The 26049-nt window shown below is 49.4% G+C and overlaps 1 protein-coding gene across 1 annotated transcript in view; it reads right to left on the bottom strand.

The window, feature by feature from the left end:
- LOC142312860 (uncharacterized) overlaps positions 1-13774 on the bottom strand; it is a 138737-nt gene extending 124963 nt beyond the window's left edge. Inside the window, exons 1-2 of the mRNA XM_075351846.1 lie at positions 13763-13774; positions 12097-12187 (exon numbers count right to left, since the gene is read on the bottom strand). Of these exons, the coding sequence (XP_075207961.1) occupies positions 12097-12187; positions 13763-13774 (103 nt within the window). The remainder of the gene's footprint in view (positions 1-12096; positions 12188-13762) is intronic.
- Positions 13775-26049: the final 12275 nt, after the last annotated feature.

The raw sequence follows: 26049 nt of genomic DNA, 5'->3' as shown, positions 1-26049 counted from the left end.
AGGTCCGGGTGTCCTCTGGCATGCTTCAGGATATTATCCCTGTCTCTGTAGTGCAGTATTTTGGCCAAGACAGGTCGCGGTGGGTGTCCAGGAGGCAGGGGGCGGGTAAGAACCCTATGGGCTCTTTCCACCGCATATAGAGGGGTGAGATGCTCAGATCCAATTTTACTTTTCAGCCATTCCTCAAAAAATTCAGTTGGGGATGTACCTTCCACTTTCTCTGGGACACCAATTATTCTCGGGTTGTTACGCCTTGATCTATTTTCAAGGTCATCCGTTTTTGCTAGGAGTGCTGCGATTTGCTGTGCTGCACGCTGCCCATCTCTGTCAGATCCTGCCATGCGGTCCTCCATGATACTGACTTTGCTCAACTTCTCCTGTTCTCTCTTTCACTTCATGAAGCTTGTGCCGCATGGATGCCATGTCTTTTCTCAGGCTCCCCAGTTGCAGGGTCACCTCAGTAATACATGCTCTGCATAGCATTACTGCTGTGAGGATGTCTCAGTGTGGGCTCTTCAGGGATATTCTGTGTGCCTGCCAGCTCTCCTAGCTGTGCTGCCTGAGATCTGGGATTTGTCTCTGCCATGCAGGCCTGAGCTCCCTCGCTGCTCTCCCCCCTACCCCCTCCTTCACTCAGCACCATGCTGTCTGCAAGTCCCATATTCATCTGCAGCTGACCTCTCACTGTCTCTCTGTGATGGGCACCGCTCTCCTGCCTGGCAAAACGCTCCAGCCGTGTTGCAGCCTGTCTTCTGGTCTCCTCAGCGTCTGCACCATTATCTTTTCTCTGCTCCATGCTGCCCACGGCACCATCTTGATTCTGCTCCTCCACTTCTCCCACCTGTTTTTTCGGCCCCCTCCTTGTCATATCTGTGCCAGTAAGCAATGCAATCAGGTCAGGGAGGTCAGAGGGTCGTCCAGCTGCAGCCTGTGACTTCTGAGAGTGTTTTTTGGGTTTCTTCCCTAGGGATTTTCTAGATGCTTGACAGGAGCTACAGGATCTGCTTCCACTCACATACTGAGCTAGGCCACGCCCAAACACTTGCACCCTTTAATGCCTTTCATGAGGCACTAAACAGTTTTTTTTAGCCTTGTTTAAACGAATAAATAATTGAAAAAAAAAATTACATACGGTCGCTTTTATTTTTGATAAGTGGAAGAGGTAAACCAGGCAGCTGGAAGATGATATAAAGGCAGAGAAGGACCATGGTTTTTTGGCCCTTTCCTTCTAAAAATAGCAGCCTTCAGCTGCCCCAGAAGTGGCATATCACATTACAAGTGCCATCTCTGGCGCTTTGCCCCGGCTCTTCCCAATTGCCCTGGTGCGGTTTCAATCAGGTAATGGTTTTAGGGGTTGATGTCAGCTGTGAATTGCTGAAAAATAATAAACTGCTCAATGAGGAATAGTGGGGGAAAGGAGGGGGGAGGGAATTCAGTCTTTAATGAAAGAAACTATTTTTTCCTGTGTTTTTTATTGTTTTTTTCCCCTTTCACTTACCCGGTTAGTTATGGGGATTGCCAATAAATGCATCTCAATTACTAAACCCTGGGGCTTGATGTCATCTGACATCAACTCCAAAAAAAATATTACCCCACTTGCCAATGCACCAGGGAAATCAGGAAAAGCCGGGGCAAAGCACCAGAACTGGCGCATCTTATGGATGTGCTAATTTTGGGCAGTTGCGGGATGCTATCTTTTAGGCTGGGTAAAACAGAATAATTATGGCCCTTCCCAGCCTGATAATACCAGCCCACAGGTGTCTGCTTTACTTTAGCCAGTTATTAAAAATAGAGGGGATCCCATGCATTTGTTTAATTACTATTTTAGATGCGTTTTATGAGTGTTTATGCTGCGTAAACGCACTTAGGGTATGTTCACGCTATCAATGTTTGTTCGCGCTTTCACGCAGCTAAATTTCCACATGAATCCCGCACCTCCGCTCACTTGTGTTTATGGTACTTCAGGATTCTCACTGACTTTGCTGGCATCAAGATGTCCTTCAGGTTTTGTGACAAAACAACAATAAAAAAAGCGCATAAAAAAAATACGGCAAAAGCATTGAAAGAATTGACATGCTGCAGATTTTTTCTGTACCAAATCTGCAAGTCAGAAATAAACACAACATTGTGTGCATGACACTTCAGGAGTCTCATTGATTTTGTTGACAACAGGGTATGCTTTACGTTTTGTAACAAATCAGCAATCAAAAAGAAGGGAATTTTGTTTACTTACCGTAAATTCCTTTTCTTCTAGCTCCAATTGGGAGACCCAGACAATTGGGTGTATAGCTATTGCCTCTGGAGGCCACACAAAGTATTACACTTAAAAGTGTAAGGCCCCTCCCCTTCTGGCTATACACCCCCAGTGGGATCACTGGCTCACCAGTTTTAGTGCCAAAGCAAGAAGGAGGAAAGCCAATAACTGGTTTAAAGACCAATTCAATCCGAGGAAACATCGGAGAACTGAACCATACCACATGAACAACATGTGTACCCGAAAAAACAGAAAAACCCCGAGAAAACAGGGCGGGTGCTGGGTCTCCCAATTGGAGCTAGAAGAAAAGGAATTTACGGTAAGTAAACAAAATTCCCTTCTTCTTTGTCGCTCCATTGGGAGACCCAGACAATTGGGATGTCCAAAAGCAATCCCTGGGTGGGTAAAAGAATACCTCATGATAGGGCCGTCAAACGGCCCTCTCCTACAGGTGGCCAACCGCCGCCTGAATGACTTATCTACCTAGGCTGGCGTCTGCCGAAGCGTAGGTATGCATCTGATAATGCTTGGTAAAAGTAAGTAGACTCGACCAGGTGGGTGCCTGACACACCTGCTGAGCCGTAGCCTGGTGCCGTAATGCCCAGGATGCACCCACGGCTCTGGTAGAATGGGCCTTCGGCCTTGAGAGAACCAGAAGCCCAGTAGAACTGTAGGTTTCAAGAATTGGTTCCTCGAGCCCCCGAGCAAGGGTGGATCTGGAAGCTTGCGACTGTTTACGCCGACCAGCGACAAGGACAAAGAGTGCATCCGGGTGGCGCAGGAGCGCCATGCGGGAAGTAGAACCTGAGTGCTCTCACCAGAACCAACAGATGCAAATCTTTCTGAAATTGATGGACTGGACGAGGACACAAAGAAGGTGAGGTGATATCCTGATTGATATGAAAATGGGATACCACCTTAGGGAGAAATTCCGGAACCGGACGCAGAACTACCCTGTCCTGGTGAAGGACCAGGAAGGGAGTTTGTATGAGAGCGTTGCTAGCTCGGAAACTCTCCTAAGAGACGAGACCGTTACTAGAAGGCCACTTCCCGTGAAAAACGGGAAGGGAGACATCCTTCAAAGGCTCGAAAGGCGGCATCTGGAGAGCAATTAGAACCTTGTTCAGATCTCAGGGCTCTAACGGCCGCTTGTACGGAGTGCTGAGAAGACAAACTCCCCGTAGGAACGTGCGTACCTGAGGAAGTCGTCGTTTCTGAAAAAATACAGATAGCGCTGAGACTTGTCCCTAAAGGGAACTGAGCGACAACCCATTTTCCTACCTAGATTGCAGGAAGGAAGGAAACATAGACGATGCAACCGGCCAGGGAGAAACACCCTGCGCCGAGCACCGAGATAAGAACATCTTCCACGTCCTGTGGTCAATCTTGGCGGACGTTGGTATGCTAGCCTGTCTCATGGTGGCAACCACGTCCTGAGGTAATCCTGACGACACTAGGTTCCAGGACTCAATGCCACACCATCCGGTTGAGGGCCGTAGAATTCAAATGGAAGAATGGCCCTTGAGACAGCCAGTCTGATTGGTCTGGTAGTGCCCCCGGTTAGCCTACCGTGAGGCACCACAGAACCGAGTACCACAACATCCTCGGCCAATTTGTAGCGACGAGGATGGCGCGGCCGCAGTCGGTCTTGATCTAGCGCAGTACTCTGGGCAACAATGCCAGAGGTGGCACCTAAGGTAGCTGGAACTGCGACCAATGCTGAACTAAGGCGTTTGCCGCCAGAGCTCGATGATTGTGAAACCGTGCCATGAAGCTGGCACATTGTTGTTGTGCCGTGACGCCATTAGATCGACGTCCGGCCTCTGTCAGCGGCGCCCGATCTCCTGAAACCCGTCCGGGTGAGGAGACCATACTCTTTCGGCCACACCTCAGCGACTTAGGAAGTCAGCTTCCTAGTTTCCACACTTGGGATGTGAATTGTGGATATGGTGGATGCCGTGTCTTCCACCCACATCAGAACCTGCCGGACTTCCTGGAAGGCTTGCCGGTTGCGCGTTCTTCCTTGGTGGTTGATGTATGCCACCGCTGTGGAGCTGTCCGACTGAAGTCGGATATGCTTGCTTTCCAGCCGCTGTTGGAAGGATTGTAGGGCAAGATACACTGCTCTGTGTTCAAGAACATTGATCTGAAGAGTGGACTCTTGCTGAGTCCACGTACCCTGAGCGCTGTAGTGGAGAAAAACTGCTCCCCACCCTGATAGACTCGCGTCTGTCGTAACTATCGCCCAGGACGGGGATAGGAAGGACCTTCTTTTTGACCAAGAGGTGAGAAGAAGCCACCACCGTAGAGATTCCTTGGCCGCCTGAGAAAGAACGACGACTCTGTTGAGGGACGTCGACTCCTCGTCCCATTGGCGGAGAATGTCCCATTGTAGTGGACGCAGTAAAACTGCGCGAAAGGAACTGCCTCCATTGCTACCATCTTACGTAGGAAGTGCATGAGGCGTCTCAATGTGTGCGACTGGTTCTTAAAGAAGAGCTTGCAGCCCGTAGTGAATGCTGTTTGTCTAGCGGCAGCTTCACTATCGCTGAGAGAGTAAGAAACTCTATGCCTAGATATTTTATCGATAGGGTCGGGGTCGGATCTGACTTTAAAAAGTTGATGATCCACCCAAAACTCTAGAGAGTCTCCAGCGCAACGTTCGGGCAGTGTTGGCATGTTTCCTAAGAGAGTGCCTTGACAAGTAGATCGTCTAAATACGGGACCACAGAGTGACCCTGAGAGTGCAGGACTGTGACTACTGCTGCCCTGACCTTGGCGAAGACCAGTTGGACTGTCGCTAGCCGGAAGGTAGAGCTACGAACAGAGGGTGTTCGTCTCCTATAACGAAGCGTAGAAACGCTAGTGCTCTGGATCAATCGGCACGTGTGGATAAGCATCCTTGATGCCTAATGATGCTAGGAAATATCCTTGGGACCTTGAGGCGATGACATGGCGGAGGGATTCCATCCGGAACCGCCTGGTGTCCACGAGCTTGCTGAGCATTTTTAGATCCAGAACGGGACGGAACGGCCCGTTGTTATAGGTACCGCAAAGAATTTGGGGTAAAAACCGTGACCTTGTTCCTGAAGAGGAACGGGGGTCATCACTCTTTCTGCCTATAGAGTGCACCCTGTTTGCAGAAGAGCAGCGGCCCGGCCGGGAGGTGGAGAAATTCTGAAGAATCGAGTTGGAGGACGAGAAGTGAGCTCTATCCTGTACCCGTGAGACAGAATGTCTCACACTCAATGGTCATTGACCTATGGCAGCTAAATATCGCCAAGGCGGGAGAGCCTGCTACCGACCGAGGCCGCAAGTCATGAGGAAGCCGCCTTGGAAGCGGGTTTTCAGACTGTCGCTTTTTTGGGCGAGACTGAGCCCGCTAAGAATCTTAGCTCCTCTGATCCTTTTGAGCCCACATTGGACGAGGAAAAATGGGACCTGCCCGAGCCTCGAAAAGGCCGAAAACCCCGACTGCCTCTTGCTCTGTTGGGGTTTGTTGTGTCCGGGCTGAGGAAAGGATGAATCCTTACCCCTGGACTGTTTGATGGTTACATCCAACGCTCACCAAACAGTCGGTCAGCAGAAAAAGGCAACTGGTTAGGCAACCTTTTTTGGAAGCAGAATCTGCCTTCCATTCACTTAACGAGCAGACCAGGCTCTGCTTAAAAACACGGAGTAGCGGAGGCTACCGCCGCACGGTTCGCAGAGTCCAGGACAACCTGAATCGCGTAAGAAACAAATGCAGACATTTGAGAGGTTAAGGATGCCACCTGCGGCACAGATGTACGTGTAACCGTGTCAATCTGTGTAAGACAAGCTGAAATAGCTTGGAGTGCCCCAAGGGAGAGAATGCCGGAGCCAACGGTGCGCCGACAGCCTCATAGATGGCTTTCGACCAGAGATCCATCTGTCTGTCAGTGGCATCTTTGAGTTTGCAGTTCCATCTCCCACTGCAACTATGGATCTAGCTACAAGCCTGGAGATTGGAGGATGCCGCTCGGGACATTGGGTCCAGTCCTTGACCCAGTCAGGGGACAGGGATAACGTGTATCCTAAGCCGTTTGGAGAAGCGCATATCTGGATAAGCGTGGTGTTCCTGGACTGCCTCTCTGAAGGCAGAGTGGTCCAGAAAAATACGTGAAGCTGACTCCTCCACTGGAGGAGCTGTGAGAAATAACCCACATTGACATTCCCGGAGCTGTTAGTTATTCACACTGAGGGGGGCCATGGATCAATGATTCAACAGTGCCCATATTGTGAGAGACATGTCCGGACTGCTAGGCTTCTAGTATCATAGCCATAGTCTCAGAAAAACTGTCAGTAAATACTGCAGACACCGTCCTCATCCCCTGGCCATTAGTGCATACAATGGGAGTCTATGTACCTGCCGGCCGTATAGCCGTACATGCTGTACCAGCTGTATAGAAAAACATGTGGTTCTGCACCTTTGTTTTACACAGAGAATATGCTGATAACTCCTCCGCATAATCCAGGAGGATATATACAACATGCGACCAAACAGTGCAATGTATATAGTACAAGCATATCTATAAGTGCACTTCTGCACTAGTGGGGTTAGCACCACAGGTGCTGCTTAACGCCTGTTACAGCGATTGTGTGACTATCAGAATGCCAGGGTCTTCCACACTTGTCTCTGTATCGTACAGAAACTGACACTAATGGCTGCCGGTGTCCTTGTAGAGAAGGAAGCCGTGGGCGTGCCTGAGAAAGTGCGGGAATCCGGATTCACAGTGCACACAGTGAGAGGGGTGGAGTATGCAAAACATACTCCAGCTCTCAGCTCTGCTCTATGCAGCGTCACGCCCCTACCCTGACTGTCAGGGCTGTGGGCGGTAACGAAGGGAGACTAGGCCCAGAAGCCGGGGACTCGAGTTAACAGCGCGGCCGCCGTAAAAGCGCGGGCCGCGCTGAAGTCCCCGGCGCACCACAAGTGCCAGCCGCGCCGCAGTTCCAGCGGCCGGCGCGACCGATTCATAGAAGTGGCCAGCGTCCCGCCCCTCTCCTGACTGGCAGGTCTGGGGGCGGGAACGAACGGAAGCAGGCCGCAAAAGCCGGGGACTCTAGTTATCAGCGCGGCCGCCGTAAAAGCGCGGGCCGCGCTGAAGTCCCCGGCGCACCACAAGTGCCAGCCGCGCCGCTGCCAGCGGCCGGCGCGACCGATTCCTGGAAGTGGCCAGCGTCCCGCCCCTCTCCTGACTGGCAGGTCTGGGGGCGGGAACGAACGGAAGCAGGCCGCAAAAGCCGGGGACTCTAGTTATCAGCGCGGCCGCCGTAAAAGCGCAGGCCGCGCTGAAGTCCCCGGCGCACTACAAGTGCCAGCCGCGCCGCAGTCCCAGCGGCCGGCGCGACCAATTCCCATAAGTGAGCCTGCTTCAGCAAAGCTGAATGAGGCCATGGCACAGGCGCCGCAGCGCTGATGTCCCCCGGCGCACTACAACACCCAGCATGCTGCGGTGTGAGCGCCAAATGCACGGGGACACAGAGTACCTTGAGGAAGCAGGGCCATGTCCCTGATGTACTCCGCTCCATCCAGCATCTTCTCCAGGGGCTGTAGATGGAGCACGGTCTCAGTGCCTGGAGACCGGTAAATCCCACTTCACCCAGAGCCCTGTAAAAAGGGATGGGGAAGGAATCAGCATGTGGGCTCCTGCCGCCGTACCCGCAATGGGTACCTCAACCTTACAAACACCTCCGACATACAGTGGGGTGAGAAGGGAGCATGCTGGGGACACTATATGTGTCCTCTTTTCTTCCATCCGACATAGTCAGCAGCTGCTGCTGACTAAAAAGTGGAGCTATGCGTGGATGTGTTGCCTCCTTCGCACAAAGCACAAAACTGGTGAGCCAGTGATCCCACTGGGGGTGTATAGCCAGAAGGGGAGGGGCCTTACACTTTTAAGTGTAATACTTTGTGTGGCCTCCAGAGGCAATAGCTATACACCCAATTGTCTGGGTCTCCCAATGGAGCGACAAAGAAAAAAAATATTGGAGGAAAAAAAAAAAACAGTCGGCAAAAACACATGCACACAGCCTTAAGTATATAGAATAGATAGAGATTATGCAGCCATATAACGTCCAACCCCCTACATATTATAAACTTACACCCTTTAGTGCCTTTCATGTGGCAATAAAGGGTGTTTAGCTTGTTTTAAGCTAAAAAAAAAAAAAAAAAATAATTATAAAAAATAGGGGGAAACCAAATCATTTTTTTTTTTTTTTTAACTAACCAAGGATAAACAGATGGCGGCGAGCTGATATCAGGCTGGGTAGGCCCATGGTTATTTTTTCCCTTCCCAGTCAAAAAATACCAGAATGCAACTGCAACCAGAAGTGGTGCATACAATAGCTGTGCCAATTCGGGTGCTTTCCCCAGGTCTTGCTGATTGCAATCGGGGTAATATTTTTTGGGTTGATGTCAGCTGTGTAGTGTCAGCTGGCATCAAGCCCAGTGGTTAATAATGGAGAGGCGTCCATCAGACAGCGAAATTACTAACCTGTTACAGTAAGTATAAAGACGAAGAAAAAAAAAAACAACAAAAAACACCACAATACACACCACAATACACACCACACCCCGACTCTCTCATTCACCAACTTATTTAAAATAAAACAAACCACAAAATAAAAAGCCATGAGGATTCTGAAGTAATCCACTGAATCCGACGTAGTAAAAAAAAATAGAAAACTGAAAGACATAAAAAAATAAAGACAAGAGACAGTCCCTCGTTCATCACTTTATTAGCTGCCCCAAACACCAAGTAGCTCTGATATAATTCATGGTGATCTCACAATATCCACAGATTCTGTCATACAAACTATGAAGCCACATTCAGAGAATGAAGCTTCATCGGTTACTCCCAGTAACGTCACCACTCGTGAGACTTTTCGGGTCTCGCGCTGCCCTCTGCATGACCCGGTGACAGTGGCAGTGATGTCAGGAACCTTACATGACTTCACCGCCCTCGCCGGGTCTCAAGGAGGTAAACGCGAGACCCAGAATGTCTTATGCTCATGAGCGGTGATGTTACTGAGTTACTGAAGTCACAAATTGTGAGAAATGACTGAGAGTGAACTATGAAGCTTTGTTCTCTGAATGAGGCTTCATAGGTTGTACGACAATCGGCGGACATCCTGGGATCACCATGGATTACGTCGAAGCTTGTGGGGAGGGGATGGTTAGGAGCTAATGTACTGCCCCGCGCTCGGCTGCAGCCGAGCCGCTCAGATCTGGACTCGTTGGTGGGTGGCTCGAGCGCCTCCGGACCCGGGGTCACTTCACTCTGAAAGGGTGCTGGCGCTACTTAGGGGGGGGTGGTAGGTAGGTGTACGGCCGGAGCCGTGTTTGAGTTCGTGACACCACCCACGGGATGTGGTGAAGGTGTAGACACCACCGCTGCAGTTACGGGGCACCCGGGGGAGATTGTAGTGCAGCAAGATGTTAACCCCTCCATGGGCAGGGGTGACGGCCCCGGGACCCGTTGGGGAGAGTAGCTGGGTGGTGCAGGGCGGTGCACACACACAAGTCTCTGGTAAACAAAGTTGATGGTGGTCGATGCCCGCAGTCGGCTGCGTCTGGTCCTCCACCCGGTTCAGTGGTGTTTGCCTTTCTCCTGCACCGTGTAGTGTGTGTGTGTAGACTGCCTGCGCTTCAGAGACGGGAGTCCGCTCCCCGGCTTTGTATATGTCGGAGGAGCCCGTTTGCCCGTAGACGCTGGCCCGTGGGATCTCTGCCTGTGCGGTGGCTTTCTATCCCCCTCGGTGGGCTGTTATCTTCAGTCAGGACTTGGGTGGGAAAGGACCTATAGTCCAGACCGCAATCAGTCAATTAACTCGGTCCAGTGGCTTCTGGACCTCGTTTCAGGGTCTGAGTACCCCCCCTGTGTGCTCCGGTTTCCGAGTCGGTTCCCCGGGTCGGTACCGGCGTGCCACTACCCTGTCCCGGTACACCATGGTTCCACCGAGCCGTCTTCCCGGCTCCTGCAGGCTAGGCCACCGTATGCCTCCTAGCCAAGGTACCAGGGCTCCGACCCTGGCACCTGTCAGTCTGTCACAGGCCTGTACTACAGGCCTGACCTCCTCACTCCTCAACACTCAAACTGAACTCTGTCAAACTGCACTGTGTTTCCTGCCTCAGGCCCTCTGAACTCCTCGGTGGGCGTACCAACCGCCTTGCTCCGCCCCCTGGTGTGTCCATCAAGCACTGAGGGAGGTGACTAGGGTTTATGGTTTGGCTGGTGTTACCTTGTATGGGACTGGTGTTGTGCGGGGCGCTATCTGTGACTACCTGGCTAGTCCAGGGCGTCACACTAACAAAGTGGTGAACGAGGGACTGTCTCTTGCTTTTATTTCTTTAATTATTACATTTTACCTTTTTTTATGTTTACATTTTTGGACTAAGTTGGATTACTTTAAAATCTTCATGGCTTTCTTCGTCTTTTTTTTTTGATAAATTTCTGAATAAGGGATAGTGTAGGGGAGACTTTAGTCAAAAAGTATTTTTCCCTTTGTTTTTTTTCTTCTTTTTTTACTTACTGGGTTATTAATGAGGATGTCTCCTATCCAATACTAAACCCTTGGCTTTATGCCAGCTAACAATTCACAGCTGACATTAACTCCAAAATCCAATACCCTGAGTGCCACCACACCAGGCAATCGGCAAGAGCCAGGCAAAGCGCTAGAATTAGGGCATCTAATGTGATGTGCCACTTCAAGGGAGGCAGTGGGCTGCTATTTCAGTCTGGAAAGGGCAAAATAACCATGGCCCTTCCCAGCTGATAATATCAGCTCAGATCCCAGTTGCCTGCTTTACCTTGCTTAGTTATCAAAAGTAAGGAACCTTTTTTTTATTTATTTGTTCTCAGCAGCATCCAGGCATTTTTCCCATGCTGTTCACATTACATTTCAGACCTGTCACACACAGTGACAGTGATAAATCTGTGGCAGATCTGTGGTTGCAGTGAAATTGTGGTCAATCAGTGCCAGGTTTGTGGCTGTGTACAAATGGAACAATATGTCCATGATTTCACTGCAACCACAGATCTGCCAACGATTTATCTCTGTGTGTCACGGGGCCTTTACTCCAGTCCTTGAATGCAGGAACATTTCTGGCAAGAACACGCCATAGAGAAGACGTGAAGAATTAATATACTGCCAAATTTCCTCAAAATGAATTCAGGTCATCTTCCCTCACCACACCCCTTCATTAAGACCGGCGCCCACAGTGCAAGTCTTAATGAAGCGGCACCTACAGTTTTAAGCATAAAATTCACATAAAAAATTCCATGTGAGTACATTCTGATAAATCATATAAAGTTATTATAGAAGCCAGTGATGGAGTAGAATCTGTGACTTCTCTGCATTTAGGCTACATGCCCACAAGCGCTCGTACCTGCGGATGTATCCGCAGGTACAAGCGCATGTTTCCCGCAGCTGCCCGCCGGCGTCCGCAGCTATTTTTAGCTGTGAGATTACAGCGGAATAGCTGCGGGAAACATGCGGACTTTCATGCGAATTACCTGCGGACGTCCCGGCCTCTATCTCCATAGCGGAGGGCCGGGACATCCGCAGGTAATTCCGCAGGAATAATTGACATGCAATTATACCTGCGGATGCGGACATCCGCAGCATGTTCGGCATCTGCACTTTCCGCAGCGTGGACACAGCACTCCCCATATCCCATAGGAGAACATGGGGAGTGACTGTACATGCTAAAACCTGCGGATTTACCTGGAAAATCCAGAAAAATTCCCAGGTCTTCCGCGGCAAAATACGCACAAACAAGGTCTTGTGGGCACATAGCCTTAGTGATCACTACTCACCTGTGCGGTTATCTGTAGGAATCTCCTCTTTACTCCGCTCATGACCCCTCACATATGTCTCTGTAGTATTAATATGGGTCAGATCTTCACCCTGAAACAAATATTGTAAAGTCACAGACAGATGGAGAAGTCACATGAAATGATTCAGAAGAACAGAAAAGATCATAAATGAACATGACGATCAAAACTGACAGCAGTAGATACCACAGAGCTGCAGGTCTCCTGTATAATCCAACCTGTCCCCTCCTAATTGTAACCAGCAGTCTCCATAACCAGAAAATTGTGAGAAGATCCAGACAATATCTAATGTCTATGATCAGCTTTATCCTGTCATCTCCACCAAGTATAAACCATACACTGAATGGCCACATTATTACAGACACCATCTAGGAGCGTTGGATTTACTTTGGCATTTAGGAGATCAGCAATTTATCACATCAAAGATTCCAGGTGATGAAATAGTTCTGCAGGATTACAGGCCCATGGGGACAGGAAAGCTGCTTACATTTACCGAAAATTACACTGAGGAGCCGACAGGCACTGAACATCCCATTCTACCTCGTCCCAGAGATGCTCTATAGGACTAAGATCTGAGGACTGTGAAGGCCGAGTAGGCCAGAAAAAGTAATGTCATGTTCCTGATATAAAGAAGTGGAAGATCCTGGCACCCCCTGGAGAGAATTGCTGGGTGACAGAAAGCTTCACTTGTGGAGCTGCAGAATATACTGTAATTACAGGACCATGAGGCAAAGTACTATCATTATCTGGTGAAACACACCATGGGGAAATGGGGGGGGGGGGGGTCATGCTGCCTGCAATGTTTTTAAATATCAAGACTCCAGTATGGGTCTCCAAGTTGTGTCTTGTCTATACTGTCAAGGTTCTGGGAGCAAGAGGCCTACTCCTGTCACTCATTTATCTGCTGATTTTTTTTAAATGAAAATACAGTGCTTAAATTCATATACATAGGAGAACGCAGTCACACAGCCGTATAGTTGTGGACCACCATACAGGCCCAGTTTGGTCAATGGTTGTCTCCATTGAACCTGGAGCCAAGGAAGGAAGTGTGCAATAACGGTGAAAACCTGGTGGCAGGACTACACCTCGGTGACATCACATGCGCATTGGGTCAACCTGGTTGTACAGAAATTTCTAGAGCACTATTCCCGCCTGGATTCACTGCTGGAAAAGGCATGGTCGCTGTGTGCTCACTTTTTAAAATGGAAATGTCAGGCCACATCCTGTGTATTGCATGGACCTTACCTCCCTGCTGTGCAAAAACACTATGGGGAAAGAAAGAAGGGGGGGGAAAGTGATGCCACTGTCCTGCTGTCTGCCTGAAATGTTTTTAAATATCAAGACTCCAAGATGGGTCCACAAGTTGCGTCTTGTCTGTACTGGCAGAGGTATGGGAGCACCAGCCCTACACCTGTCTCTTATCCAACGCTATATTTGTTGTTTCACTAGTCTAGAAAGCTAATGGCTTTGCTAATACAGTAGGGCTGCATTTTTTGGAAGCTTTTCGACTCCCCTAAATTTGTTTTCTCTGCCTTATGTTTGGCCTCCCATTGAATCCAATGTTGTTTGATAAGATTCGGAGTTCGGTTCGGCATTTGTTCAGTTTAGCTCGATGAATCAAGCCTTGAAAGGTTCACCCATCTCTAACCTTGACAGCCATCTACACATCATAGGGAGATTTCATGGCACCTTCTCTCCATCTACCTGATCATCCTGAGGAACATCGGGATTTTCTTGTTTACAGTCCTGTGGAAGAAGAGGACGGGGACATCTCTCTGGTGTTGTCCTCTCACTGGATAGAACTGGAGGAAACACATATAGGGAGTGAATTCATTCTTTACATACAGATAACGATAAGCCGTGTGTATTTAGTCCTGTCTATTACCTGGTGGTGTGAGGGGCTCAGGAACCTCCATTATGACGCCCTTGTACAGATCTTTGTGTCCTTCTAAATACTCCCACTCCTCCATGGAGAAATAGACGGCGACATCCTGACACCTTATAGGAACCTGACACATACAATGATACCGTCATCCCCCGATCCCTTCATAGCATTACTGTATAATGTCCCAGCATTCCCAGCAGTGTCACCTCTCCAGTCAGCAGCTCAATCATCTTGTAGGTGAGTTCTAGGATCTTCTGGTCATTGATGTCCTCATGTATCAGGGGGTGAGGTGGAGGCCCCGTGATTGGGCTCAGGGGTCTTCCCCATCCCTCAGACACAGGGTCCTGACAGCGCTCACTAGAGGTCTTCACTACTGTGTAATCCTGGATATGGAGAGACACATTAATAAACCTCACTACAGACATTTCCAGAGTCCTCACCTCTCCAGTTCTGTCCATCTGTTATTCCCATAGATAAGAATGGTGTAATGTGACGTCATCAGAATCTCTCACCTCTCCAGTAATCCGGAAGAGGATCTCTAGGGTGAGGTGTAATATCCTCTCCGCCATCTTGTCCCTGTCCCTATCCATCCTTGATGGGTCAATCAGGAGAATTCTCTTATATAGAAGATCTGAGAGGATCCGATATTGTAGGGACCTGAATGGGGAGAAGATGACGATGTAACATCAGAAAGATCCCATGTAAGGAATCTCCGGAGCTGTTACCGGCTTCACATGATCCCTACATCCAGTCCTGGCCCCGTCCTGCCCCCGGTATAACACACAATCCACCTATAGTCACACACAGAGATTTATCACAGAACATAGACCCGGGGCCGTCAGTAACAGATAATGATAGAGCATTAATAATATCTCCTGACAGTGACAACATGGAGCGGGCGACGGCCATAATGGAGACTGTACAGTAACAGAGCAGCGAGCGGCGTCAGGAGGGAAGTGACCCAATCTAATCCCATACAGACAGATCCTGATAGAGCCGCACAGACGGGAACACGTTCTGTCTCCTGGAGTGTGAGCAGCACTGAGGGGGTTAATGTAATGGGGAATCTCCACACCCCTCCTCCTGCAGAGCCGCACACTGGATATATGGCTGTGACTAAATCCTAGTGGTGAAAGCTCCGCTCCCTCTGCCACCAGGATTTGCCCCGTTCCCCTTTATCACACACAGTCTGTTCTCGGCGCCATCATTACCCGACTCTCTCCCTCTCTGCAGCTTCTTCTCTTACATGCGGCCGCTTCATACAGGGGAAAACACTTCACTTCCTGTGAACTGTAGAATGGCTCCTCCCCCCATGTGACTGATCACATGACTATGACATCATCACAGGTCCTGTAAGCACAGAGCAGCCATATATCTAGTGCGCGGCTCCACATTTCCAGATGGAATAAACATCATTTTTCTAGGCCACGTGGTCATGGAGTTGTTATTTAATAGAAGCGGGGGAGTGGGGATAAGACCCCCAGGAGAGGAGCGCGCAGGGGGTGGTGAAGCCCCCCTTACATGATTATAGTGGATGGGAGGAAACATCGCCATGCCAACCAACCAAGCCGGTCACACCCACTGGCCTGGAAGCAGCTGTAGGGAATCAGTGCTGGAGGCGATGCAGGGACGCAGTAGAGAGGCATACACGGGGGTTCAGTGGGAAAAGTCAGGGCTTTATTCACACTGATAATAAACAGAAAATACAAGGCCTTACCTCAGACAGGAATGCAAAGCAAAAGCCCAGCTTGTCACACAGCACAGCAAAGGCTCTGGAGGTGCCAGTCCATTCAGGTGTATCCTCCCCACAGCCCCTGCTTCAGCTTTCCAGCCCAACCACCACACACTGAGGAGATCTGGCTGCCTGGCCTTACAATGAGAGAACTGGCTGCCTGATCTCAAACAGGGACAATTTTTGGACATTTAGTTTCTTTTTTAAACCTCAAACCTTCTTCAGCGCAGTGTGTTATTGACCAAGCTAATTACTGCCAGTTAGGTCAGAGTCACACTTGTGAGAGACTCGGGCAAGTCTTGCATCACATCACCCGACATGGCTGCAGCTCTCCTGACAGGAGCATCTCAGCTGCATAGAAATACATGCAGCTGACCGGCTCCTGTCAGGAGAGTGTGTGTCCATGCCGGGTGATGCGATGCGAGTCTCTCAGAGAGATATCAGGGGATTTAGAGAACTTTAAATCCATGCTGTGAACGACAGACAATGGATGCTGAGCGGACCTGCGCATGTATGGAGTGTAGTTGCACATTTACTGAGCGGAGCCGCGGGTGTACGATGTGTATGAAGCATAGCCGAGTGTATATGAAGTGTGGAGTGGAGCTGCGTGTATGATGTGTATGCAGTGAAGCTGCATGTGTACACTGTGTACTGAGCAGAGCCGCGTGTGCATCGTGTGTGTGTGTGTGTGTGTGTGTGTGTGTGTATGACATGTGCTGAGCGAAACCACGGTGTACGTTGTGTGCGGAGCAGAATTGCGTGTGAACTAGTGATGGGCAGTCCGGCTCTTTTTGCTAATTCAGTTCCTATGGCTCCGCTCACCAAAAAGAGCCGGATCTTTCAGATCGTTCTTTGCTCCTTATTAAATATTTGTTCACCTCAGGTGAACACATATTTAAGATTAAAGTAACGCTGCCAAAACCCCGCCCACCCGCAGCTAAACCCTGCCCACTTACAAGTGACCAATTAGATTGTTGAGTAGGCGGAGTTTAGTCACGGGTGGGCGGGATTTCAGCTGCAAAAAGACCCGTTTCAAGATTTTAGTGGCTCTCACTGGTGATCCGGCTCCTGTCGGTCACAGCAGGGAGCCGGATCTTTGTGTCAGATCATTCACGACCGACACATCGCTACTTCCCCTGGTCTTCTATACATATTTTACTCAGCACCCAGTTTTCCCATGCTCTGATATCCCTCTTTCCTTCAGCACCCAGCTTTCCCATGCTCTGATATCCCTCTTTCCTTCAGCACCCAGCTTTCCGATGTTCTGCTATGCATCTTTACCTCAGCATCCAGCTTTCCGATATTCTGCTATGCATCTTTCCCTCAGCATCCAGCTTTCCGATGTTCTGCTATGCATCTTTACCTCAGCATCCAGCTTTCCGATGTTCTGCTATGCATCTCTACCTCAGCATCCAGCTTTCCGATGTTCTGCTATGCATCTTTACCTCAGCATCCAGCTTTCCGATGTTCTGCTGTACATCTTTACCTCAGCACCCAGCTTTCCGATGTTCTGCTATGCATCTTTACATTAGCATCCAGCTTGCCGTTGATATTAGAGCATGGGAAAGCTGGGTACTGAAGGAAAGATGTATAGCAGAGCATGGGAAAGCTGCATGCTGAGGGAAAGATGTGTTATAGTACATGGGAAAGCTGGGTGTTGAGGGAAAGATGTTTAGTAGAGCATGGAAAAGTGGGGTTCAGGAACAAATGTATAGCAAAGCATGCAGAAGCTGAGTCCCAAGGGTAAGAGCCTTTTTCCCTCCCATCCAATTTTCCCAACACATGCTTGTATCTTTGTCCCCCATCCTCGTATGTTTCCGTCCTTGTATATGGCCCTATTCACCTTTTTTTCTGTACGTATTTGTGCTAAAAATAACATTATAGATTTATTAATTTTGCATATAAAATGGTAGTTGTTTTTTTTAATGGTGCACAAGTTTTGCTATTTTTAAGCAGTTTTTTTTGCTGCTTTTAGTATTATTTATGCTTTTTAATATCTGAATTTTGTCACTAAAATGTCGGATGTACACAGTCACTTTACACAAATGCAGACATACATACTATATTTGTTATATATTTATGTTATATACTGTATATGTCTGCATTTTTAAACACACTGTATACACAAAGAAATAAGAAAGTTGGATGTCTGACAGCAAACCATGAAGATGAGAAGAGCCGTCCACCATCACAGGACAGCACTGGGGCATCATCAGCTACAGGGCAGTGGGGGAGGGGGCAGGACAGTGCAGCTATGGGGGAGGGGGCAGGACAGTGCAGCTGTGGGGGAGGGTACAAGAGAGTGCAGCTGTGAGGTGCAAATTGAAAGATAGGTGAAGGAGAAAAGAGGGGACTGGGGAGGAGGCAAGAGAGTGCAGCTGTGAGGGGCAAATAGGAGGATAGGTGGAGGAGAGAAGTGGGGAGGGGGCAAGAGAGTGCATCTGTGAGGGGCAAATAAGAGTATAGGTGACAGAGAAGTGGGGAGGGGGCAAGAGAGAGCAGCTGTGAGAGGCAAATAGCAGGACTGAAGAGGCTAGAGACATCATTCAGGGAGCTCCAGTACTCACTTTAGCTCTAGCTTTGCGTCCTCTAAAGCCTCAGCTCCTGCAAGTGCCGACTACAGAGCGATGACATGCAGGAGGGAGGAATACACTCTGAGGTTTCTTGTATTTCAGCAGCACTCACTGCACAGGCCTGAAACTCCACAGCAGGCCGGTGGGCGGGGCTTACTGCTGTGGCGGGACTGGCTTTGCTGAGGAGGAGGCAATGATCAGCTTTGTCCCCTCTTCTGATGGACGGGAGGGGCGGAACTTACATGGAACATACAGCGTCTGTGCTGTATACTGTATAGAAACTGTCAGGGTAGCGGGGATCCACTGACTTCCAGGGGGGCAGGAAAGAAGTGAAATCGCTCTATGTAATAGCAGCAGACCATCGCCCAGCAGATGCACAAAGCCGGGACTGGGTGATCACTGTGCTGCTATTACTGCTCTCCCCATCCATAATCCCTCCCACCTCTCAGCACCGGCTTCAGTGGAAAGAGGTAGGCGGGATTATGGGCGGAGAGAGAAGTGCATATGCATTTTTTAAGTAGCCGGGACATGTGTTACCCCAGGGCTGGCTGCAGTGACCATGTTCTGCCGCAGTTTGCAGCACAGAGTCCAGACTGGGCTCAGTGCTGCAACACATGTCAGCTGGATGTGGTACTTGGGTTCACATCCAGTTGAACCAAGTGCTGAGTTCCAGGACAGGCCCTTTGAAGCCCCGGGCTTGGTTGCAGTGGTAACCCCTGCGACCGCTAGGCCCCTGGTTATGGCTAAATCCCAGTGGGCCATGGGACCTCTGCTGACGTCATGCCCATGTAACCTACAACATAACAACATAGATGGATTTTTTTCAAGTCCATGTGGTGATGGAGTTGTTTATAATAGAAGTGTAGTTTGGGGGTAAGAATACCAAATGGGGGGGTGCAGGGAGTGGATGGGAGAAAACATCCCCACGCCCAGCAATGAAGCAGACCAAGCACACTAACCAAGCCGGTCACGCCCAAGTGCCTTCTAGCCACTGGGATTTAGCTACAACTGTAGATGGAGGTGTGTGGAGATTCCCCTTTAGGCTACATTCACACTTCCGTCTTTTTGAATCAGTCACAATCCATCGCCCTGAGGAATTACGGTATCCTGCAATATATTTTGCAGGAATTTGTTTTTTCCCCATAAACTTTTATTACCGACGGATTGTGACTGATGGCATTGCGTTGCATCCGTCCTGCGTCGGACCCATCGTGGAGTGACTGACCGTCGGCCAGCCCAGCGACCGGCTTTTGTAAACGATCAGCTAATACCCTTTCCAAAAGTAAAAAAAAAAAAAAAGGATCCGTTTTTTCCAGCAGCAGTCACATCAGTTGTGCCTCTACCTGCAACAACGCATCCGTTGCATCAGTCACACAACAGATTGTGACTGATGCAAAAAGACGGAAGTGTGAATGTAGCCTTACTGGGTGCAGGGGGCATTAACCCCCTCAGTGCTGATGATCTTTTTCTTCTCGCTCCCATATACCTCACTGATAGATGCTTCTTTTTCTCTGGAGCTTCTGTTATTTCCTGCTGATGTCGCCGTCTGTTCGTTATTTATGGCTCGTATTTCATAGAAGGTTCTGTAACATATAAATTATTAATCTGGTTTCTTCCATTCCTAGCAATTTCCTTCTGGTCTGTGTACAAGTTGCCTCCTGCATTGCCTCCCATTAGAGCTGCACCCAGAGGGACGTGCTAACATGCTAGTCAATGCCCATTACCAGCCTCATCAGCGGTGACGCGCTTTCCTTTATCCATTGTCACCGCTTCAGAACAACGGGTCACTGCACATGATCACAGTACCTTGTCCTGGCTTCAGAGAGGTCTAGTGCACATGCTAGTGTGTACTAGACCTGTCTAGTGCCGGGACTTCTGATCCTGTGCAGTGACCCTAAATGCAACACAGGTACTCGCATCACCGCTGATGAGGCCGCTGGGCATTGAATAGCATGTTAGCACACTCCTGTAGTTATGCTAACATGATAAGAGAGTGGAATGAGTGCAGGAACTAACGCTCTTGTGACTACTCCCTGCGCTCATTACCATATCATAAAGGAAATTCTTTTCTAAAGATCTCTTTATTTATGTTAGTAGTGTTATGGACATGGTTATGGACAGTATACGGTGTTATATATAAAGCTATCCAAAATACAGGACAAGATGGCGCTTCCCTCCATATTTGCATTGCATTGAACACACGGACATTTGAAAGATGTTTTGTTTCTATATTTTATATTGATAATCTTTTCTTAACATTCTATACAGTACTTCATATTTTCCTTTTTATTCTTTTTTCTCTTCTTCCTTTTTCTGCTCTATGAAAGCAATATGGTGATATTAATTTAGAACTTTTGGGTCAATCACAATGATGCTAAGTTATTTGCTTTGACTCATGAGAAATAATTATGGCTCTAGGTATCCATTTGCAAATTATTCTGTATTGTTATCAGTTATTGGTGCACTGGATCGTGCCCGTGTTTCTTTTCTCATTTTAATATTATTTGGTTAAATTGTGATATAAGTTAATAAAACTTGATTCACACAGAAAACTACTTTTCAGTCTCGATGCAAACCTCAGAAGGAAAGAAGTTCCATATTACAGTTAAGATTTAGTTGGAATAGCTTGGGCGAGCCACCTCACACTGGCAGAGCCCCTGACATGCCAGAAAAGCAGACCCCGCACAAGTGACCCCATTTTACAAAGTAAACACCTTAATAGGAGTGCAGTGACCAAACTGACACCACAGGTCTGTCACTGAATTTTATACAATTGGGTGGAGAAGAAAAATAATTTACCAGTAAAATGATGTTTTAGCTCTAGATTTCCAATTTTTCCAATTTCCAATTTTCCAATAGATAAAACAGTCCCCATAATGTGTTGCACAATTTCTCCTGAACATGGCAATACCCCACATGTGACATGCCTCCTGTATTGTCACCCATTAGAGCCAAGCTTGGTTCTCCGCCATCCCATAGACGATCAATAGAAAAGCGTACACATCTCCTGGGAAAACCTCTCTCCGTATTGTATATGCCGGACTTGTTTCTTCAGACATTTATAATTGCGGCTGTTATAATTAATGTGTCCTGTAAATCCCCCTCATGGCCGCTCCCTGGGACCCTCCCAGTGTCATCACTCGAGTCATTACCCATATTTCTGGAGTCCCTGTGCTCTGTGCAGCTCCTGCACTGATAATCTCCAGCATCACAGCGGCAGCGGAATCTGGATCATTGTTAGAGGTAGAGCGCGCCATTTATCACCCATTTCCCCACTCGTGACCTGATGGCCTCTGGTTCTGCAAGTTATAGTGCCTTGTGTGAAATCCACAGATCAGAAGTATTGCTGTGTATTAGACCAGCGATTAACACCTTATCAGCATATGATGTGTACCGCCCCGCGGCCTCGGCTGCAGCCGCCGAGCCGCTCGGATCGGTGCTCGGGTTCTACAGGCGGTGGCTCGAGCCTCTCACGGACCCAGGGGTCACGTCGCTCTGCAAGGGAGGTTGGCGCTACGTGCGGGGGATGCGGGTATTTGGTTTTCGGGAAGGTTATTCGTGACGCCACCCACGGGTTGTGGTGATGGTGGACACCACCGCTGCGGTGAAGGTACGGGGACTCCCGGGAGCGGTGTAGTGGCGCAGCTAGGTGTTGAACCCTCCGTGGGTAGAGGGATGTTGGTCCCGAGGCCCGGTTGGGTGAGGGCCGGGGTGCAGGGCGCAGTGTTGCAGTGCGGTGCCCGAGGGCACAGGTGTACTCACGATTGAATCACACAGTCACTGGTAAACCAAACGAGGTGATGAATGGGGCCCACAGCCGGCAGCAGCTTCCTAGTCGGGTTGGCAATGTCCGCCTTTCTCTTGCACCTGTGGTGTAGTGTGACCACTGTGCCTGAGCACTGGTGGTCCGCTCCCCGGCGTGTGTGTGTCGTAGGAACCCCTTTGCCCGCAGACGCTGGCCCTTGGATCTCTGGCCTTTGGCGTTGGCTACTATCCGGACGAGTTGGGCTGTTGCCTTCATTCGGGACTTTGGTGGGAATGAACATACAGTCCAGTCCTCAATCAGTTAATTCGACTATGGTGGTGGCGTATAGCCTAGTTCGGGGTCTGAGTACCCTGCCTGGTGCTCCGGTATCCTGTTGGCTCCCCGGTTCGGTTCCGGCGGGTCACCATCCGGTCCCGGTCCCTTACTGTTCCACCGGTTGTATTCCCGGTCTCCTGCAGGCGGCCACTGCCGTCTGCCTGCCTGACCTGTTGAGGGTCCTGGGCTCCCACCCAGGCCCCGAGCAGAACTGTACTTCACAACTCTCCACTACTCTGTACTGAACAACTGTGTGTCTGCAACTCTCTGTTGTTTTCCTGCCTCAGGCCAGCAGACTCCTCGGAGGACGTGTCTTTCCGCCTGACTTCGCCCACCTGGTGTGCCTGTCTGACTCTGAGGGAATCAATCAGGTCTTACTGTTTGACGGGTGGTACCTCTCTAGTGTGGGGGTGTAAGTGGTGTATGTCATGACCTGTGACCCCTGGGGTCCCAGTAATTGTGCATCACTATTGGGAAGGAGTTTCCACAAACTAAAGTATAGTTACGTCATGGCGATTGTACAGTGAAGGGAATCATTATTTGATCCCTTGCTGATTTTGTAGGTTTGTTCGCTGCCAAAGACATGAACAGTCTATAATTTTAATGGTAGGTTAATTTTAACAGTGAGAAAATATAAAAACTAAAAAACAGAAAATCACATTGTATAAATTACATAAATTTATTTGCATTTTGCAAAGAGAAATAAGTATTTGATCCCTCTGGCAAACAAGATTTAATACTTGGTGGCAAAACCCTTGTTAGCAAGCACGGCAGTCAGACATTTTTTGAAGTTGATGATGAGGTTTGCGCACGTCAGGAGGAATTCTCCTCTTTGCAGATTATCTGTAAATCATTAAAATTTTGAGGTTGTTGTTTGGCAACTCAGAGCTTCAGCTCCCTTCATAAGTTTTCTATGGGATTAAGGTTTGGAGACTGGCTAGGCCACTCCATGACCTTAATGTGCTTCTTTTTGAGCCCATCCTTTGTAGCCTTGGCTGTATGCTTTTGGTCATTATCATGCTGAAAGACCCAGCCACGACCCATTTTTAATGTCCTGGTGGAGGGAAGAAGGTTGTCACTCAGGATTTTACGGTGTATGGCTCCATCTATTATCCCATTGATGCGGTGAAGTAGTCCTGTGCCCTTAGCAGAGATACACCCCCAAAACATAATGTTTCCACCTCCATGTTTGACAGTGGGGATGGTATTTTTTGGGTCATAGTCAGCATTTCTCTTCCTCCAAACATGGAAAGATGAGTTAAGGCCAAAGAGTTAATTTTTTGTCTCATCTGACCACAGCACCTTCTCCAAATCACTCTCAGAATCATCCAAGTATTCACTGGCAAACTTCAGATGAGTCTGCACATGTGCCTTCTTGAGCAGTGGGACTTTGCGGGCACTTCAGGATTTTAAGCCATTATGGCGTAATGTGTTACCAGTAGTCTTGTTGGTGACAGTGCTTCCAGCTGCCTTGAGATCATTAACAAGTTCCCCCTGTGTAGTTTTAGTCTGATCTCTCACCTTCCTCATGATCCTGGATACCCCACAAGGTGAGATTTTGCATGGGGACCCAGATCGATGTCAATTGACAGTTATTTTGTATTTCTTACATTTTCTTACTATTGCACCTGTACCGCCCCCGTGCCAGCAGCCGGGCTGCTCGGATCCAGAACCGCGGTGGCTCGAGGGGTCTCCGGACCCAGGGGTCGTGCGGCCACTCAATAAAGGGTGGGATATGTACAGGGAGCTTAGAAAGTTTGTGATGCCACCCACGGTTTGTGGTAATGTGGGATACCACCGCTGCTGTGTTTGGAGGAGCGCCCGGGAGCGATGGGATGGCAGCTTGTGATGTTAACCCCTCCGTGGGCGGGGGGAAGGTGTCCCGGGGCTTGGTATTGGAAGGATGGGGAGACGTGGGCTGTAGGCCTGGGAGACAGAGAGCAGAGAAACTCACAGTGGTTGTCGTGGTGCTGGATGAGGCTGTGCTGACTTGTGAGGTCAATGAACACACAGGCAGTGATTCAACCAAACGTCCCTTATCACCGCTGCCGCCGAGGGGGAGCACGTCCAGGTGACCGCTCCCAGCGATGTCACAAGTGTGCCTTGGTCCAGTCTGACCCTCCGGGAGCCTCCACCTCCACAGCCCCTCGCTCTCCGAGGCTGCACTCACGCCGTCGGAGAGCTTCAACTCCCCAGCCTGCTCTCCTCCGAGAGCTACTTGATAGCCCTCTGCTCTTTGCTCCCCTGCCGACGACTGACTAGCCACCTCCCACCCAGTCTGCTTAACCCTTCGGTGGGCGGCCCTTACCCTCACTGGACCTGCCCCCTGGTGTGCATGTGTGGGATTTGCATGCTGGTCCTAGCACATCACTGAGTGGCACCTAGAATCAAGGGAGAGAAATGGATGCTGCACGGAAAGGAAAATTGTACAGCACCCTGTGACAACCTGATAGGCCAGGGCGTCACACACCAACAGTTGTCTCCTCTCTCACCCAGTGTCTTAATTATGGTTTTGTAGCCCATTCCAGCCTTGTGCAGGTCTATGATCTTGTCCCTGACATCCTTAGGGCCGTTTCAGAGATCCGGCATTTCGCCAGATTGCCAGATCCAGCATACTCCAGTACAGTGTAATACAGTACAATGGCATCACAGCAAACTCCGGTCACATGCTATTATGTGACCGGAGCTTGCCACAATGCCATTGTACAGTATTAACACTGTACTGGAGTGTAACGGATCCGCCAATCTGGCAAAATTCTGGATGTGTGAAACGGCCCTAAGGGGTACTTTGCACGCTGCGACATCGCAAGCCGGTGCTGCGATGCCGAGCGCGATAGTCCCCGCCCCCGTCGCAGCTGCGATATCATTGTGATAGCTGCCGTAGCGAATATTATCGCTACGGCGGCTTCACAAGCACTCACCTGCCCTGCGACGTCGCTCTGGCCGGCGAACCGCCTCCGTAAGGGGGCAGGTCGTGCAGCGTCACACGGCAGGCGGCCAATAGGAGCCAAGGGGCGGAGATGAGCGCGATGTAAACATCCCGCCCACCTCCTTCATTCCGCATAGCTGGCGTGAGCAGCGGTGACGCAGGTAGATGTTCCTCGCTCCTGCGACTTCACACACAGCGATGTGTGCTGCCGAAGGAATGAGGAACAACATCGGACCGTCGCGTCAGCGTAATTATGGAATTCGCTGACGCTACACCGATGATAGGATTACAACGCTTTTGCGCTCGTTAATCGTATCATCTAGGATTTACACACTACGATGTCGAGAGCGACGCAGGAAGTGCGTCACTTACGACATGACCCCACCGTAGTGTGCAAAGCCCGCCTAAGGATGTCACCTTAGGATACCACGTGTGAACATACCCTACACAAAACCTAAAAGAATCCCAGTGACCCAATGTACCCCGCCCACCATCAGCAGCCTGCCTGCCAGCACATTGAACATGTCTCAAGGTAAAATACTATTATCCTTCTTTTTATGACATGTTCTTAGCAAACACTTAGAAAAAATACCTCTGGGTGGTTTATCCTCTGACTGATTGGCCCTTTTTCCTCCCTTCTGGCTATTTGGCCCCTGGTTGCCATATGACTGGTTGTGCTTAGCAGCCACTTTCCATCTGCTGGTGATGCTTGTGCATATGTTTGTGTCTGGCGAT

The sequence above is a fragment of the Anomaloglossus baeobatrachus genome, chromosome 5, assembly GCF_048569485.1.
Source record: "Anomaloglossus baeobatrachus isolate aAnoBae1 chromosome 5, aAnoBae1.hap1, whole genome shotgun sequence".
Classification (NCBI taxonomy): Eukaryota; Metazoa; Chordata; class Amphibia; order Anura; family Aromobatidae; genus Anomaloglossus; species Anomaloglossus baeobatrachus.
This window is presented reverse-complemented; position numbering and strand designations above follow the sequence as displayed.